This window comes from Marmota monax, unplaced genomic scaffold (assembly GCF_021218885.2).
Source record: "Marmota monax isolate L192 unplaced genomic scaffold, Marmota_monax_Labrador192_F-V1.1 WCK01_AAM20220418_F8-fsc00602, whole genome shotgun sequence".
Classification (NCBI taxonomy): domain Eukaryota; kingdom Metazoa; phylum Chordata; class Mammalia; order Rodentia; family Sciuridae; genus Marmota; species Marmota monax.
The window spans coordinates 122,108-136,190 of record NW_026692905.1 but is presented as its reverse complement, the minus strand read 5'-3'; the positions used below and the strand labels follow the sequence as shown (position 1 = coordinate 136,190).

Sequence of the window (14,083 nt, the reverse complement as noted above, 5' to 3'; positions counted from 1 at the left end):
ACTTTATGGGAAGGCCTATTAAAGTGCAAATGAGAGTGATTAATATGATAATTTTACTGTGTACATTAGAGGAACCAATATTGTTCAATATGTATCGAATGGCTTTCAAACATTTTTAAACTTTATTATTTATTTATTTATTATTTATTTGTGGTGCTGAGGATCTAACCCAGGGCTTTGCACATGTGATGCCGTGAGTGCTCTACCACTGAACCACAACCCTAGCCCCTCAAACATTTTAATGGAGCATTTTTCCTAAGCAGAATCTCACCTAGAAGTGTAATACACACATAGGTAGAGTGTCTGGTACTAGGACTGAATTGTTGTGGGTGGAACCTTACCCAGCCCACCAGGCACCTCTCCTGTTTCCTGTCCCAGAATAACATGGAGCAAGGTCTTAATATCATAAAGTTTAGACTAATCTCTCCATTTGAGAAACTGTTGCTCAGAGAACTGAAGTGACTTATTCAGGCTTAAAGTTACTGTACCTAATAGAACTAAGACCCAGGTCCTCCAATTCTAGCACACTGTGCTTTCATCTGTGAAATCCTAATATTCGTGGATGCTAAATGGCGAATAGAGCTTCTCAGTGGGAGTTCTATAAGGAGAGAAAGTTAGATATTTCTGGGATCCAGGGACCTTCTGCTTCTCCACTGTAGCTGTGGGAGAATCACCTCATAAGACTTCTCACTTAGAAATCAGCTTACATCTCTTTATAGTGGTAGACATAATAAAATGAGACTTCTTTCTCCAAGTGTTTATTTTACAATTACTTATATATGTACCAGAGAAAATAGCTTTTACTCATAAGTGTCTTAATTTCCCATTGGTGAAGAGCAGCATGACTCTGATTGGTGGGGATAATATCTTTTCATTTGTAAGTGAAATTTCATAGTAGAAATAGTTTACTTGGCTGAACTGGTGGATCCATACCAGCCACAGTGCAGATTATCTTCTCAGCTAACTGGGAGTTATGAGACAAAAACAACACCTGACATGCTGGCAGACACTCAATAGATCAGAGATATGTACTATCTAGCAAATATAGTTTAAGAATATATTAATTTGATTTCCAACTACATATTGAGGTGGGTGGACATTATTTGTGCCATATGCAATTGTGATATCCCAGGCATCAATGATGCTCACATTGAGATCCTGAAAAATGTCCATCATGACAAGGTTTTGAATGTAACCATGAAAGTCACTTAGTCTTTCTGCATCACTGTGCATCTCCCTGATGTTTTCTGTCTTGATAATGACCATGGTGTCTGGGCTTCTCATAAGGAGCCGTTGAATAGCTTTGTGCACATTGAGGGCCCTTCGGATGAAAACATCAATGGGAAAGGGTCTGAAATGCTGGCCCAGAGAAATAACGACAACAGTGTTTTTTCCTCCTCCAGTTCTGTCAATGACTCGGGCCATGTACTCAATTTCTTTGACTGAATAAGTAAATGATGCAATCAAGGGATAAGCATGTTTTTGCCACTGGATGTTGATATTTCTATCCAAGTCCACAGCTAGTTGGTGTTGCAGTTTTCCATACTCATGCAGATCCATTGACTTGAGTGCTGGATACAAACAAGCAATCCCAAAATGAGAGGAGAATAAAGTTATAAGATTAACAAGTCATGGTGAATGGATATAAATAGAGAACATCATGTTAAGTGAAATAAGCTAGACTCAGACAGTCAAGAGTCAAATGTTTTCCCTCCTCTGTGAAAGCTAGACAAAAATAAGTGGGAAAGGAGGGAAGAGGAGACTCATGAAAATAATAGAGAGGTCAGTGGAGTAGAGGAAAGTGATTGAGTGGAAAGGTGGATGGACTGGAAAAGGAGGAATGGTGGAATGAATCTTACCACACATTCCTATGAACATATACCACAGTGAAGATTACCTTTATAGATCCAAAACACACTAATTTAAAAAACTGTAAATAAATAGAAGATCAGTAGAATAGAGGAAAGCTAACATGGTGAAGGAAGAGAGAAGGAAAAGAGAACTACTAATGAATGAATTGGAGCAAATTACATTCCATACTTATATAATTATGTTAAAACAAACTGAATATTATGTATAATTCTAATTCACTAAAAAGACTGACAGTCATAAATACAAGAGAAAAGATTTGGTGATTAAATGTAAATAAACTAATCATGTTTGATTTATTATAGGCTTGATTGAAGGGACACTTTTGAAATTTAATTGAATGATTAAAAATCTCATAGATTATATATGTCCTTCTGCTGAACCATGCCACTGGATGAATGGTAAGGCACTGAAAAATCTGCACTGGAGGATGATGTGGTTAGGTTTTTAAGTATTATTTTTGTAAAACTTGTTGGCTCTAGATTAAACTTATTTGAAGACAGAGAAAGATACTAACTAATGTTATTTGTATTAAGAAACAAAAATGAATCTATTTTTTCAAATACTTGCAAACACTCTGAAAACTAAGATTATATCTTAAACTTTGGTATTTCCTTCCATAAGCATGGAATTTTGCTGAGTACATCATCTATAATAATAATAATAATAATACTATTTATGAAATCATTTACAGTTTATAAAACATTTATTTAGACTGAAGCAGTCGCTCATGTCAACATCCTTCATTTATGTGTCTAATTGTCATATTATGGGAAGAAAAACTCAAGAGATAAAATACCCTGCTAAAGACTACACAGTTTGTAAACAGTCAGCATTTAACTTGAAGTTTCCACCACTGCTTGTGAAACTAGCCTAACCTGATCTTGACACATCTGGAAATAAACACAGCATGAGTAGAATAAGATGAAGTCCTACCATTTTTCAGCATCTCAATTACATCCTTATCTAAATATTAAGGCCAGCTGATTTATAGCAAAATATCAGTGGGAAATGTGTATTAAATGATTACTAATGCTTTGTCACGTGTGGTACCTTGAAAGTAAATAGATATATTTGAAGTCTTAACCAGTGACTAGAAAACAGACATGTTGGACGATTGGTTGGTGGGAAAATAGCAGAATGATTGTCTTCACTCTGCTTCCAACTTACTTCAGTTTTCTCTTTCAAAGCAGACTCTGGCCACAAAGTTCAACTTTAAACCATACCATACAAGAGATGTTTTCCAACTGCAACATCCAAAATAAGCTAAAGAGGTTAGGTAACTCAGTACTGCAGTACTCTGTAGAACTAAGAACATTGTAGAATGTGATGCTGAAGGTCATCACTAGACCGTTGCTTTTGTAGCTGAGCAAACTGAGGTCCCAAGGAGTTTTGTAATTTCTCAGATGTCAGGATTGAAAACTCCCCCCTTTTATTGGGAATTCTTAAAACTTTAAATCCAAGTCCTACTGATTTCCCCTTTTATTAAGAGAATCATCTTTCTTGCTAAGTTGGAGATCCTGAGTGGCTTCATGTCTGGAAGACCAGGATGGAGCCACCATGAAGGCATAGTCCTAGGTAATAGGAACCAGACCCAGGGACATAGATAGGCAGGTAGTGACAGTTTTCTAGGTAAGATTGCTAAGATCTATACGTGGGTTTTGAGGTATTGTTGGTGTACTCTTGGTTTTGTAAATATAGCAACTGAACAAGGATTCTTCCAGCTGTATCTGAATCCAACTCTAACATTAACTACTGATAATTGTGATTTCTGTAGTTTTATGGGGACCTTTCTGTGTGCGAATGTGCCTTGCAAAGTGTTTAATTCTTTATATACATTATCTGATTTCATCTTCAACACAGGCACCATGTTTATTGGATGTATGAGGAAAAAGTGGAAGAGAAAATAAATATAAGGCCAAAGGTCATTTTTTTCAAATTGTCTCAGTCTAGTTCTGTTAGACTCTAAATACCATGCTTTTAAACACTATGGCAATGTGATATAAGTTTTACCTTCCTCTTGTATCTGTTATACTATCAGGTGATGATAATAGTGAGGAAAATTTAGATAAAACCTCACTTCCTCAAAGATAATATTCAAAATGCAACATCTGTATTACCTCATTTTATAAGGTGGGTATTTTTTTTATCTGTAGGTGACAGATGAGTAAATCACGTCACTGATATAGGATCTGAAGTCAGGTTCTGAACCCAAGACATCTGGATTTAGAATCCATAACCATAATCTTCACACTAACTATAGAAAGTGGATATTTTAATTTCTGAATTCATTTTAGCTCCATTGATAATTTCTATGCTTCCTGTATAAATACTGAAGTATGAATTTCTCATGGGCAGGGAGGTGATAAACATTTTTCTACACTGGCTCCCTTCATTTCAGATCAATGTATTCTTGTAAAGGAAAGATATCTATGTCCTATGAAAAGTTGTGATAAAGAAATACGATAAATATGAGGTATTTCCTACATTTCTTCCTCTCCTTGAAAGGTAAGAGAAGTTTTTGAAGGGAATATGAATAAAACCTTAGACTGAATCATACTGTTGATATTGGATTTGAAGTATTCAATCCATTGGCGGATGGTGGAATCTCCCAATAGGTATATGGATTTTCCTCTCAGGCACTCATTCATTTTGATTGGAGCCAAACTGCAGGAGACAGGATGCCATGTTTCTTTCCAGACATGCCCACTGGGGATTGTGGATATCATTCCAGGCTTGCATTTCTCTTTTATTGGAACTGGGTCTTCTGCAAAAATCAGCAAGAAGGTGCTTTCTAAAACATCAGATTATCCATCAGTATTGCTAAAGAACATTCTGTCTTTTCTAAGTGTCCTCTTAATAGGGTGGGTGAAGATGGTTGTAGTAGAAAAGCCTTACAGAAATATCCTCATATGGAATAGCTGTTTTTCAGGAAAAAAAAGATCTAATTTGAGTTTCCTAATGTGTATCATTAATGTTCATTATAATAGCACATGTTTTCTCCCAGAAGTCAAAATGACACTCTGTTAAACTTTAAGTATTTGTCAGTCTTTCTATAAAAGCAATGTCATCCATTTTTGTAGAGTAATGAAAAATCATGCATAGTATCATTTAAGTCACTTTTTCCTTAAGTTTTTCACACTCTGTAACAGTGGGTTAAAAGCCACCAAAACAATCTATGAATTCATTGAGTTAAATTCAAGATCATAGAAAAAATAATAATAATAAGTTTGGAAACATCCATTCTGTTTGAGCGGTCTGTTGCTAGACAGAGTCCTAGAGGTCCATGAAGGGCCTGGTATTCACCTCCTAGTTGGTTAATGAAGGGTCTGAGGTGGCTACAATAGTGAGGTGACAGGTCTGGGGCACTGATTGTTCATTTTTATTTGGAGGACTTTAGTATTTTAATGACTGGTATAGGCTTATTCATATATGCAGAGTAAAAAATACCATTTCTACATAATTATATTTCAGTGTGGACAAGTATATTAACAATTAGCAAACCTTTAATGTTGCACTGCCAGAGACATAAATGATGTTGCCTTAAATCATTTTAGATAGGGTTTCCTAGGCTATTTTGAATTAAATAAATTAAAGAGAAACTAGTAAAATTAAATGTGGAAATTCTACTTTGTATACCAAAGTTGTTTGAAAGTTGAGAGATCAAGAGGAAATAATGATGGTAACCAGACTCCTAGGTAGCAGATTGGAAACCTCTAGATGGTGATTATTGAACTAGAATTGATGCAGGAAGTGGTAAGGGTGGTAGTGTGGAGAAGGGTGGTGTTGAATGAGGGGGCCTGGTAAAGAGTTAGAAGAGAGTTTCACAGTTTGTAGGATATTGTGTAAGATGGACAGGTGATCTATTACCTGATAAGTAGATCAATGATGAGAGGTACAGTTACTAAAAGAGGTATTTGATATCCTAGGGATTCCAATAATTCACTCACTTAGTACATGATACCTTGGCTCACATTAGGCAAGATAAATGAGCATTGAGCTGATGAAACTAAAACTGAACAAGTCCAACAGAAAGAGGAAAGCCTTTAAGTATGTCTAGTACTAAGCACCCTCCACAAACACAGGAGCACTTACTGTTGCATTTGGAGACACTAATCACATTGAAGTTTTCCATAATCTCCACACCCACATTTGACCTTCAAAAGACAAGTATAGAAATTAACCTGCTGGTGGCCTCAAATCAGGAAAGGGTCAATAATTAAGATCATCTAGTTATTTTTTAATGAATACCAATTATGGTGCCCTTAATTCAGAGCAGTAAGGGAATTTCCATTTCTTTGCTTATAATTCTATGAGATCCAGGTACCCAGAAGGAGTGAAAAGTCTTAGCAAGATGCAAAAAAAATATATTATAGTACTGACACATATTTCTCATTCTCTTCTGGTTTTAATTTGTCTTGCATTTTTCAATTCAGTATGTGTCTCAAAGATTAAAAAAGCTTGGGGCTTCTGAAGAATGAGCCCTGTCCCCCAGATGAATTCACAGCTCCTCTTTCAAATGGATCTTTAGAAACAGTGCCTAAGTTGATTTGCTTGTAGGACTTTCCTTTGGACCAACATGTAGGATAAATTAAGTAAATCATCGCCCTGGTATTTCTATATATATATATATATATATATATATATATATATATATATATATATATATATATATATATATTACCTTAGAAAGATGGTCCTTTCTTGTTTGCTAAGATAGGAAACTTCCTTGTTCTTGGAATGCATGTGGGTGAGTGCTGCACAGGGAACATGCTGAGGCCTCACGCAGTAGAAGGCTTCTTGGTCTTGAGCATCTAGGTACTGGCATAGTTCAGTGCTTGAGTTTAAAATCAGGGCACAATCAGTATTGATCTGTGTGGACCCATTGATGAACTGGCCTATGAAGATTACCCTATCATAGCCTTGGTTCCTTGCCCTCCAGAGAGCTGAGGTCCCTTCACTGGGGTGGATGAGCAAGAGGGACAGGGAGACCTGACCCTCCCAGAACAGTGTGAATCTAATGAGGTAAGTGCCATTGTTGAAGTCTGTCACCTTTCCTGAGGCACCTGCTTTCAGAGCTGGGGAGGACATCCTTGCCCTGAGGAAGTCACCTCCATATTCCTTCCTGCGTCCCAGGTGGTCCCTTGCTTCCAGAAGAATGTCCAGCTGGTCCCCCCTGCAGTATGTGTCTCTAGGGTTGAGGATGGTGACTGTGCTGTGTTTGGCACTGGTGGTACTGTTCACATGGGTGAAGGGTCTGGGTGGGATCATTTGGTCTACTTTGTTCCGGATCTCACTTATTCTCAGCTCAGTCTCTGTTGGTGAAGCTGCTGGATTCAGAGATGCTCCAGGGCTTGAAGACTCTGTGATCACGTTCCATCGATGGAGGGCGATAGGCAACTTGAGAGCAGTTCATATCTCGAATGACAATAAAGAGAATAGAGAACATAAAAAATGTTCCCTTTTAATGTCATTTTTATCTTTTATGGAATAATGAGAAGTACTAAAATTAAATGACACTGAGATTTTGTGTTCACATGTGTGTCACAGTCAATACACAAGGTACATAATTATATTTCAGTGTGGGCAAGTATATTAACAATTAACAAATACAGGAAAATTAAATATATGTTCATGAACAACCAATAGGTCAAAGAAGTAATTTAAAAACAGAGAAGGGCTGGAAATTAGCTCAGTGGTAGAGCATCTGTTTAGCATGTATGAGGTTCAAGATTCAAACCCTAGCACCATAGGAAAAAAAAAAGAAATTAAAAATATATTTTGAGACAAATCACAATGTACCCATACCATAGTATACGAAAACTTAGGGATACAGCAAAAACAATTCTAATCAGGAATTTTATAGCAATAAACATATCAAATAACCAACCTAATATTACACTTCAAGGAACTAGAAAAAGAACAGAATAAGCCAAAGTTATAAGAAGAAGGACACAATAAAGATCAGAGCAGAAAAATGAAATAGAGACTAGAGAGTCAATAGAAATGATCACTAAGACTAAGGTTTTTTTTTTTTTAACAAAATACAAACTATTAGGTAGACTAGGAAAAATAAGGGTGAAGGTCTAAATTAAAAAATTCAGAAATGAGAAAGTATACATTACAGCTGATAGCACAGAAATACAAAGATCATAAAAGACCACTATGAACAACTACATGCCAGCAAACTGGGTAGCCTAGAAGAGATGGATAAGTTCCTATACACATAACATTTACCAAGACTGAATCATGAAGAAATAAAAGCTATAAATGGGCCAATAAAGACTAAGAAGATTGAATCACTACTAAAATGTCTCACATCAAAGAAAAGCCTAGGATGTGAAGACTTCACTGCTAAATTCTAGCAAACATATAAAGAAGAACTAATATCAATCTGTATCAAGGTATTCCAAAAAATTGAAGAGGAGAGAATACTTTTAAATTCTTTTTATGAGGCCATCCTTACACTGAAATCAAAGACATATAAAGACACCAGAATAAAGAAAATTACACACAGTAGGCCCCAGTCTATCCTACCAGCAGCAGACACCTACTGGAGCTCAGGATCCAGCATAGGACTGCCTCTTCCAACCAGCAGACCACCAGGGGAGCTCAGGTCTGGCCCAGATGATCTGCCCACACCTACATATGTAGGACCCAGGCCTGGGGTGGGGTAGGTCCAAATTTGCCACCCCCCACAACCTGGGAGCCCAAGCCTAACCCATTTCCATTTTGGGACACTGCAGACATCACCATAGCCTTCTCCACACAGTGGAGAAGGGCAGGGCCTAGAAGCAGCTACATCTCAGAGCAAGCATCCCAAAGACAGTGTAAGGCCCACCCTTTCAGCCCCATCTCTGTAAGACATTGCTTCTATCTTGGGGCACCTCCACTATTATCTCGAGTTAACTTGGTTATTTCCACCACCACCTTTAGTTGTAGTTGCATACATTGAGGGACACTAGCAGGGTCTGGAACCCCAACATCAAAGTGAGGTACAGAAAATATGCATGGTTACCACAAGAATATAGGGAAGAAACTGTAATATCTCACATCCACACTGCAAGAAAGGAAGACACATAGACAACATAAAAAAACAAGGGAGGAAAGCACCCCAAACAAACCAGGATACTACAATAACAGAACCTATGGACAGCGAAGTAGATGAAATATCAGAGAAGGAGTTCAGAAGGTTCATAATTAAAATGACCTGTGAATTAAAGAATGGCCTAAATGAGCAAATACAGGGAAAAATTGATCACTCCAACAAAGACATAAGAGAGCAAAATAGGCAGCAAAAGATTACTTCAAGAAAGAGATAGAGACTCTGAAAAAAAACCCAGAAATCATTGAAATGAAAGAAACAATAAACCAAATAAAAAACTCAATAGAAAGCATAACCAACAGACTAGGCCACTTGGAAGAAAGAACATCAGATAATTAAGACGAAGTATACAGTCTGGAAAATAAAGTAGACCACACAGTGAAAACAGTGAAGATAGTAAGAAACCATGAACAGAACATCCAAAAATTATGGGACAGCATCCAAAGGCCAAATATAACAGTTTTGGGGATAGAGGAAGGCACAGAGTTTCAAACCAAAGGAATGCACCATCTCTTCAATGAGATAATAGAAAATTTCCCAAGCATTAAGAATGAATTGGAAAACCAAATACAAGAGGCTTACAGGACACCAAACGTACAGAATGACAACAGATCTATACCAGGGCACGTTATAATGAAAATGCCTAGCATACAGAATAAGGATAGAATCTTAAAAGCTGCAAGAGAGAGGAATGAGATCATAGGGGAAACCCAATTTGTATCTCAGCAGATTTTTCAACCCAGACCCTCAAAGCCAGGAGATAGTGGAACAACATATACCAATCCTTGAAAGGAAATGGATGCCAACCAAGAATCTTATATCCAGCAAACCTAAGCTTTCGATTTGATGTTGAAATAAAAACCTTCCATGATAAACAAAAGTTAAAAGAATTTACAACTAGAAAGCCTGCACTACAGAACATCCTTGGCAAATATTACACAAAGAGAAAATGAAAAACAATGATGACAATCAGCACAGGGAGGTATTGCACTAAAGGAGAAACTAATCAGAGGAGGAAACCAAGTTAAATACCAAAAATAAACAAAAATGGATGGGAATACAAATTATGTCTCAATAATAACCCTGAATGTTAATGGCCTAAATTCACCAATCAAAACACATAAACTAGCATATTTATGAATATGAATATTGAATCCCCCGTCCCCCCAAAAAGACCCAACAATATGCTGCCTCCAAACAATGGAACATCTATGTTCATTCGAACAAACTCTTCTCAAGTTCAAGACTCAAATATACCAAAACACAATAATTTTGGGTGACTTTAACACACCTCTTTCACCACTGGATATATATTTCAAACAAAATCTGAAGAAACTATAGAAGTCAATAATCAATCAATAAGTTAGACTTAATTGACATATATAATATTTCATCCTTCAATGAATGAATACACTTTCTTCTTAGCAGCAAATGGATCCTTCTCTAAAATGGACCATATATTATGCCACAAAGCAAATCTTAGGAAATATAAAAAAGTGGAGATATTACACTGCATTCTATCAGATCATAGTGGAAAGAGATTAGAAATCAATAATAAAATAAGAAGTAAAAGCTACTCCAATATCTGGACACTAAATAATATGCTACTGAATGAACAATGGGTTGCAGAAGACATAAAGAAGGAGATTTAAAAATTTTTTAGAGGTGAATGAGAACACAGTCACAACATATTGAAATCCCTGAGACACTATGAAAGCAGTTCTAAGAGAAAAGTTCATTGCATGGAGTTCATTCCTTAAAAGAAGAAAAAGTCAACAAATAAGTGGCTTAACATTACATCTCAAAGTCCAAGAAGAAGAAGAAGAAGAAGAAGAAGAAGAAGAAGAAGAAGAAGAAGAAGAAGTCAACACCAAAAGTAGTAGAAGAAATGAAATAATTAAAATCAGAACTGAAATCAATGAAATTGAAACAAAAGAAACAATTGAAAAAAAATGACAGAACAAAATGTTGGTTCTTTGAAAAAATAAATTAAGTTGACAGACCCTTAGCCATGCTAACAAAGAGAAGGAGAGGGAAAACTCAAATCACTAACATATGTGATGAAAATGGAAATATCAAAACAGACAGTACAGAAATACAGAAGATAATTAGAAATTATCTTGAGAACTTGTACTCCAATAAAATAGAAAATATTAAAGGCATCAACAAATTTCTAGAGTCATATAACTTGCCCAAGTTGAATCAGGATGATATACACAATTTAAACAGATGAATTTCAAGTGATGAAACAGAAGATGCCATCAGAAGCCTACCAACCAAAAAAAGGCCAGGACCAGATGGATACACAGCTGAGTTTTACAAGACAGTTCAAGAAAAACTAATACCAATAGTATTCAATGTATTTCAGGAAATAGAAAATGAGGTAGCACTTCCAAACTCATTCTATGAGGCAAATATCACCCTGATTCCAAAACCAGGCAAAGACAGATCAAAAAAGAAAACTTCAGACCAATATCTCTAAAGAACATAGATGCAAAAGTTCTCAATAAAATTCTTGTAAATCGAATACAAAAGCATATCAAAAAGACAGTGCACCACGATCAAGTGGCATTCATCTCAGGGATGCAAGGTTGGTTCAACACATGGAAATCAATAAATGTAATTCATCACATCAATAGACTTAAAGATAAAAACCATATGATTATCTCAATAGATGCAGAAAAAGCATTTGACAAGATACATCACCCCTTCCTGTTCAAAACTAGTGATAACAGGAACATATCTCAAAATTGTAAAAGTTATCTGTCCTAAGCCCCAGACCAACATAATTCTAAATGGAGGAAAAATTGAAAGCATTACCTGTAATAACTGGAACAAGACAGTGATGCCCTCTTTCACCACTTCTATTTATCATAGCTTTTGAAACACTAGCCAGAGCAATTAGACACATGAAAGAAATTAGAGGAATATGGATATGTAAAAAAAACTCAAATTAGCACCATTTGCTGACAATATGATTTTATACCTAGAAGACCCAAAAAAATTCCACTAGAAAACTTCTAGAACTAGTAAGTGAATTCAGCATGGGAGCAGTATACAAAATCAACATCCATAAATCAAAGGCATTTTTGTATATCACTGATAAATTTGCTGAAATGTAATTGAGGAAAACTACCCCATTTACAATAGCATTAAAAAAACTAAAGAAGTGAAAGACCTCTACAATAAAATTGTAGAATGCTAAAGAAAGAAATTAAAGAAGATCTTAGAAGATGGAAAAATCTACCTTGTTCTTGGATAGGCAGAATTAATATTGTCAAAATGACCATACTACCAAAAGCACTATACAGATTTAATGCAATTTCAATCAAAACCCCAATGGCATTCACTATAGAAAGAAAAAGCAGTCATGAAATTTATCTGGAAAAATAAGAGACCCAGAATAGCTAAAGCAATCCTTAGCAAGAAGAATGAAACATCTCTATACTAGACCTTAAATTATACTACAGAACAATAGTAACAAAAAACAGCATGGTATTGGCACCAAAAAAGATGGGTAGACCAAAGGTACTGAATAGAGGACACAGAGACTAACCCACATAATTCCAGTTATCTTATATTTGACAAAGGCACCAAAAATGTACATTGGAGAAGATTAGCCTCTTCAACAAATGGTGCTGGGAAAAATGGAAATCCATATTCAACAAAATGAAATTAAACCCCGATCTCTCACCATGCACAAAACTCAACTCAAAAGTGGATCAACTCAAGGATCTAGGAATTAAACCAGAGATACTGAGTCTATTATAATAAGAAGTAGGCTCATATATCCATCATGTCGGATTAATTCCCAACTTCCTTAATAAGACTCCTATAGTGCAAGAATTAAAACCACAAATCAAGAAATGGGATGGATTCAAACTAAAAAGCTTCTTCTCAGCAAAAGAAACAATCAGTGAAGCGAATAGAGAGCCCACATCTTAGGATCAAATTTTTACCACTCGCACATTAGATAGAGCACTAATCTGTAGGGTATACAAAGAACTCAAAAAGCTAAGTGTGTGTGCGCACGTGCTCACACACACACACACACACACACAAATCCAAACAATAAATGGGCCAAGGAACTGAACAGACACTTCTCAGAAGAGGATATATAATCAACCAACAAATATACGAAAAAATGTTCAACATCTCTAGGAATTAGAGAAATGCAAATTAAAACTACTTTTAATATTTCATCTCACTCCAGTCAGAATGGCAGCTATTAAGAATACAAATAATAAATGTTGGCAATGATGTAGGGAAAAAGGTACACTTATACATTGCTGGTGGGACTGCAAATTGGTGCTGCCAACATGGAAAGCAGTATGGATAATCATTGGAAAACTGGGGATGGATGCACCATTTGACCCAGCTATCCCACTCCTTCGTCTATACCCAAAGGACTTAAAACAGCTTAATACAGAGACACAGCCATGTCAATGTTTATAGCAGCATAATTCACAGTAGCTAAACTGTGGAACTAGCCTAGATGCCCTTCAGTAGATGAATGGATAAAGAAAATGTGGTATATATACACAATAGAATAGTATTCAGCATTAAAAGAGAGTAAAATCATGGGATTTTCAGGTAAATAGATGGAGCTGGAGAATATAATGCTAAGTATTAGCATTATTAGCCAATCCCAAAAACCCAAATGCTGAATGATTTCTCTGATTGAAGAATGCTGATTCATAATATCCTGTGGAGGGTCAGATAGGAGGATTAAATGACCTCTAGATAAGGCAAAGGGGAAAAGGTGAGGGAGAGGAAGGAAGGGACATAGGGGAATAAAAGACAGTGGAATTCGAGGAAGATGGCGGCGAGGGGAGTGCATTGCCCCCGTGTGCTGCTTCACTGTGTGGGAGTATGACAAGTCAGGATGGCTAAAGGATATCTTGTTAGGAATTTACAGCAATAGTGGGGTGCTCCGGAACCTGGAGGAAGGATTTCCATCGCACGAGGATCGGCTACGGGGACTCAAACGCGAGAGGTTTGTCGCACGGAGGGTAACACTGCTTATTCAGCAAATCGCCCCACGGCTAGAGTCTGCAGCGCGCACTGGGATAGAGACGCAGGGTTACAGCGCTGCAGTTTCTGCCAGCC

General features: G+C 36.5%; 1 protein-coding gene across 1 annotated transcript; it reads right to left on the bottom strand.

Annotated features, from left to right (window-relative positions):
- Positions 1–1,035: 1,035 nt before the first annotated feature.
- On the bottom strand, positions 1,036–7,680 carry LOC124096826 (NXPE family member 4-like). The gene is made up of 5 exons (XM_046450834.1): positions 7,672–7,680; positions 6,554–7,269; positions 5,965–6,026; positions 4,430–4,636; positions 1,036–1,571 (listed from the first exon to the last, which is right to left on the bottom strand). Exons 1-5 carry the CDS (start codon positions 7,678–7,680, stop codon positions 1,036–1,038), a joined length of 1,530 nt encoding a protein of 509 aa, XP_046306790.1.
- Between the last annotated feature and the right edge of the window lie 6,403 nt (positions 7,681–14,083).